General features: G+C 34.0%; 1 protein-coding gene across 2 annotated transcripts in view; it reads left to right on the top strand.

Annotated features, from left to right (window-relative positions):
- The first annotated feature begins 379 nt into the window (after positions 1–379).
- LOC123538787 (uncharacterized) overlaps positions 380–6,000 on the top strand; it is a 41,291-nt gene continuing 35,670 nt past the window's right edge. The window contains exons 1-2 of one of the 2 annotated variants that reach the window (XM_053530437.1): positions 380–834; positions 4,410–4,568. In XM_053530437.1, coding sequence (XP_053386412.1) covers positions 4,416–4,568 — 153 coding nt within the window. In that variant the 5' untranslated portion in view covers positions 380–834; positions 4,410–4,415. Of the gene's footprint in view, positions 835–990; positions 1,010–4,409; positions 4,569–6,000 lie in introns of those variants that run through there. The other variant, XM_053530438.1, reaches the window with a different exon arrangement.

Genomic DNA, 6,000 nt, shown 5'->3' with positions numbered 1-6,000 from the left:
ATCCCCGGTTCAAAATAAAACTATCCGTAATTCCGTTATGTTTATGCAGATGTTTGGCACCTATGTAAGATAATATCACCGAATCAACTTTGATTTATTCCATATACTTATCTATTAATCATCTGTAAACCAAAGCGACATTTGACGCAATATCTTGTCTGAAAGTAACCTACCTTTGTGTTTTTTTGTACTTCCGCCATCTTCTTCGGCCTGCTATTGACTTGCAGGCCTATTTGAAATTATTAAACCAGGGGAGGTAACCATATCAGTCTTACCATGTAAAAGTTTTCGGGCTACATTATTTAATTCATCAAAGGTTCAATTACCAGTTTTTAACCTAGTTTTTGGACACTATTTCATCACATTTTGACAGATTTTGGATGTTTCCTATCTGTAACCCATTGGTTTAAGTAAATGAACTGTCGATAAAATGTACGGTTTTGGGGGTTTAGTTGATAGTGTATAAACGCAATGCTTCATCAAGTATAGTCATATTAATATTCATAGGATATCATTTTTATATGTTTAAACATATGTTTATCTCTGAATGCGGATATATATGGTTATAGCTGTTATCTCTAAGGAATTTGTGTCTCGCAATAAAATCAAGTAACCATTGAGTTATATATACGAGGGTTTTATTTAAACAAAATATTCTCAAGATGTTTATCACATGAATTTCCAGTTTGGAATAATACTGAAAAATATCAGATCATTAAATTCTGCGTGTGAGAACAGTGATATTTATAGATATAATATAAGATGTTGGATATGCAAGAGTTTACTGAACTATCTTCAACACCTGTCATGACTGCATGTAAACACCAGTCAAAGGTTTGGATATTTACTTATTTTAAAATATATGACTTTATGCATGATTTAAACATATTTTACATTACAAAGAATGAGGAAGTTTACAACATCGGGACATACTAAGTGAATTATATCAAAAGTAAACATTTTGCTGTGACATTTTATGTTATCTATCAAACGCATCTTTAAAAAAAAAGTAAGTGTGCATGATTGCTAACAAAAATAAAATCCTGAATCGATAAACATTTTTTTTTCAATTTAAGTTTTTTTTCGGCAAACATTATATAGTGAGAACATGTATTAACTGTCACGCGTGACGTCGCATGGTTAAAACTGTAATGTGGTAGAAAAACAAACTATACGAAACCTAATGATATAATGATTGTACCTGTAAGATAATATTCACTCGTGAACAACAGAAGTTAAGGTAAATCACAATGGATGCTTTTGTTTGTCCACATTCATTCGAAATCTCGTCTTGGATGTAGATTTTTTTCGTATGGCTTTCAAAACGTCAGCGCTTCTACCAAGGTATACCCGCTCCTGTCGGAAATAAGGGGACAAGGGGCAGTAAATTTGAAGATTCCACAGATTTGCGTGAATACCAGAGCGAAAAAAAAAACAATTTAGAGAAATGCGAGGGAAGTGTAGAGCGGATGTATTGCATATACAAAGCACTTCATCATGTGACATTTCTTTAGTTTTATAAACATCGTTAATAACCAGCTAGATGCCTTTAAATGTTATTTTAAAAAAAAAGCGTACCCTGGCGACAATACGAAACTGGCCCCTGCCACTTAATTGCCTATAATTGTGTCAGCGTGGCGTTTACCTCAGCAAAGAAAAAACGAAACACAACGTATAAAGAACGCAACATATAATGATATCGATCTTAACAGAAAATATTAATTAAAATGTACTCCATACTTTACATGCAAGGCACACCACCTGATGAATATATCTGGAAAGTTACGATATAGAACTTATACATAAAGAAACACCTGAACGTGTTCTGTGCGTTTAAGTATGTCTGCGTTACATACATGACCCTGATTTGATTTAATTCAATATTAGACTGTGTTTAAGGTATGGCCCATGTAATAGGGTACCTTCTGTTGAAGAATATTCAATTCGTACAACTTAATTTTTTCAAGGGGCATAGGTTCGAGCCCCACTAGGACCAAATATGTTTCCCCTTATATTCCTTTTTTTCTGGTAAGTTTTTACTTTTTTTTTTTTTTTTTTTTTGAAGACTTACTATTGATTTATTGTACAATGAAAACATTTCATTTGATAAGTGATTTTTTACTGCTCCCGATCCAAGACTGAGTTAACTTCCCTGACTGGATTTATTGTGCAGTGGTGTCTTGTATTTCTAAAATATTTCTGGTCTATATTTTTATAGGAAAACGCGATTACAGTTGATTTTCAAAGCCTAAAACGCGTTGTTTATAGACTTTTAGTTAAAGAATTTAAACACTATATTACATGTATAATTTTTCCGTCAATGACTATTGATTTAACTATATTCTATTACCTATGTATATATATATACCAAATGACAACTGACAAAAAGAAATGGGTTTGGCAACAAGTTCTAACAACATAATATGAAGCCCTTCCTAGACAATGATAAAATATATACGTAAATAAAGGTATATTAACGTGAGAACTAAAGTCATTAATTAAAAAAGCACATACATATTCGAAAGAGCCAATCCACATAGCCCAATAGGGAGAGCAAAGGAGTCGTCAGGTCTATCATCGGGCGAGGCGTATGTGTCTAAAGTCATTCGTCCATCACCTCTGTTTCATGCAAGTGGGGAAATGGCAGTAACTGGCGGTACAGAATCTGACTGCCGTTACATAATTGAAACACAGTTGGAAAATGGTTAGCCTGCTGGTGGCAAGTGAGTCTGCCTTTGTGACCAGTGCAGAGCAGACCAAGATCAGCCTGCACATCTGGGCTGCACTTTTCGCTACTCAAGTTGAATCCAAAAAACAACAACAAAAAATAACATATTCAAAAGAACTTGATGCTGTCAAACTTACCTAATGTGTATAATTGTCAAATATGCATATAATAAACAAGAGTGTTTTTTTTTTTGTGTGCGTGTTACATGAAGAATGATAAATGCTCGCGAAGCCCTTATTTGGATAAGTTTTATTCAAATATGCAAATAACGAAACTTGAGTGTCTGTGTCAGAGTTGATATTGTAAATAAATGCTTAAGATGAAAGTCTGATTCATTTTGTATGTGCTTAAGGAAACACCATGGCGAAAATGATTGTAAATTTAAAAGTTTTTATGTAAACTATGACTATAAACTCGAGCTTTTAATAGAAATTTTATTAGATATGACATCACTTTAATAAAATCTTTTTATTTAGCACGTTCTTACTAGCTTGCAAAATTTTCAAAAACTGGGGGCCATTTTCGTATGTATATCAAAGTAACTCTTCATAGTTGAGTAACCCATATCCTGCTAAGTTTCTATAATGAACTTGTCCATCTTTCAATTTGGACAGTACCATTAACTGTTAAAAGGGGTACTTTCCAGAAAAAGTACTGACTGAATGGCAAACAGTGCACTGATCAGGATCAGACTGCACGGATGTGCATGCTGATCATGTAAGGGTTAATATTTTATCAATGAGCTCTGAAACATTACGAACGTAGATTATAAGATTATTTTTTTTATGTTCAGACAAAAATGAACTTGATCCTAATTGTTCAAATTGAGTTGTTCGCATGAAAGATAAATGAAATAAAAGTGAGTATAAATCAAGAGGTTCTTCAAAATGTGATTTTCTAAGCTGGACGAGTAAAATTGCTTAAAATAATAAATGTACTGGATGATACCTGTGTTATAAGTGTGATATTGTAATATACGTCTCAATGTAGAATACTTAAAAGATATCCAGTGTGCATCTTTTACTAAAATAGTCTATTTCTAGATACTAAGTTTATATCTAGAAAATCTTCAATAAATGAATTTAATTCAATTAAATATATAAACTAACTGTCTAGAGAACAACATTCACAATTAAATGACATGTAAAGCAATCAATTGTTAAAAAAAATTTTTTTAGTGAAATTACATATTTGACCCGCACCATGAGGAAACCAACATAGTGCGTTGCGACCAGCATGGATCCAGACCAGCCTGTGCATCCGCGCAGTCTGTTCAGGATCCATGCTGTTCGCTACCGGTTTCTCTAATTGCAATAGGCTATGAAAGCGAACAGCATGGATCCTGACCAGACTGCGCGGATGCGCAGGCTGGTCTGGATCCATGCTGGTCGCAAATGCACTATGTTGGTTTTCTCATAAGGTATTTTATATATTTTCTTTCTCCTTTTCTCCCAGTAAAATATGTCCGAAGAAGAAGAGTATGACCCGAATGCTGGTGTCCCGCTCTGGGTTAACATTTAACACTGGTCTCTCTAATTGCAATAGGCTTTGACAGCGAACAGCATGGATCTGACCAGGCTGCGCGGATGCGCAGGCTGGTCTGGACCCATGCTGGTCGCAAATGCACTATGTTGGTTTTCTCATAAGGTATTTTATATATTTTCTTTCTCCTTTTTTCCAGTAAAATATGTCCGAAGAAGAAGATTATGACCCGAATGCTGGTGTTCCGCTCTGGGTTAACATTTTAGTTCCTATTCTCTCTGGACTTCTTTTTGTCGCTGTCCTCGTTATTCTGTTCCATACAAAGAAAGAAGTTCCGCTTGAAACAATTGAAGACTGGGTAAGTTTTTATTCTATAGAAAGAAAGAAGTCCCACTTGGAGCAATTGAAGACCGGTTAAGTTTCTATTACATACAAAGAAAGAAGTCCAGCTTGAAACAATTGAAAACTTGGTAATTTTTATTCCATACAAAAAAAGAAGTTCCGCTTGAAAACATTGAAGACTGGGTAAGTATTCATTCCAGACAAAGAAAGAAGACCCGCTTGAGTTCCACTTGAAACAATCGAATCTGGGTATGTTTCTATTTCATACAAAGAAAACAGTTCTGCTTGAAATAATCGAATACTTGGTAAGTTTCTATTTCATAAAGAAAAAAAAGAAGTTCCTCTTGGACCGATCGAAGACTCGGTGAGTAATAAGGATATATCTTTAAGAAACAGAAGTACTATTGCTTGGTATCCGTGACTGGCAGGTTTCTTTCAAGAAAGAGTAACTCGAATCGATAAGAAATCGGTATTTTATAAAAATCTGAAAAGTTACCCTCTAGACAAAAATGAGAAAAAGGGTATTGATGCATAGGTCATGATGGGATATATATTCAAGATAAAGTTCTGGCCACTGCTACACAGAATCTACAGTCCAGTTTTCAAATAATTCAGCGCTAATAATTTGATAAGTCTCCACCAAAATTGTTACTTGCCTGAGCTGTGAAACTGAAATAAGCGACCCGGCTTATCACGGCCCTCATGTTTATAAATTGTACAATAATCTTGTAAAATATATTCAATAATGCAAAATAATCTTCATTAACAACGTGCAAATGTTTGCAAGAACATTTAACAAAAAAAAAAATGAGTCGCGCCATGAGAAAAGAAATATAGTGGGTTTGCGACCAGCATTGCACCGGTGTCATTTTCAAGTTTATCAATATCAACAACTTTAAACAAATATTGGTTTAATGCACCGGTGCCGCTTTATTGATTATTGCAAATAACAGCTGATAAAAGGAATGCGACAATAAATCGTCTGTTTAACTGCGGTATAATAGTTAGTATATAAATAAGAAATTCGGAAGTAATATTACAGGAGGTACATTTTATAGTTAATTATTTTATAGTTAATTATTTTTAATATTTTTAGATTTTGTTCTCATTTTTGTTAATTGGTAAGGTTTTGTCAAGTTAAAGCAACCTGAAAACCTGTTTTTTCTTATTTTTTAAATTGTCCGGCATTGGTCAGTTCGGACCAAGGGTTAAAAGGTCAGGGGGTCAGTCCGGACCAAAGACTAAATCTTTTTTGGTTAAACCAAAGGTTTTCATTCGGTTTAACTAAAGATTTAAAAGATTTTCAGGGTATCAAGGGTAGCAAGTTAGTATTCTAAGTTTAGGGCAAGATTAAAGTGCACTTATAGAATAGGGACAAGGGGTCAGGGGGGGTTATATTGTTTTAAAATCGGTATTTCTAATACTACTCCCTTGTCACCGATAATGTT

The sequence above is a fragment of the Mercenaria mercenaria genome, chromosome 18 (genome assembly GCF_021730395.1).
Source record: "Mercenaria mercenaria strain notata chromosome 18, MADL_Memer_1, whole genome shotgun sequence".
Lineage (NCBI taxonomy): Eukaryota > Metazoa > Mollusca > Bivalvia > Venerida > Veneridae > Mercenaria > Mercenaria mercenaria.
This window is presented reverse-complemented; position numbering and strand designations above follow the sequence as displayed.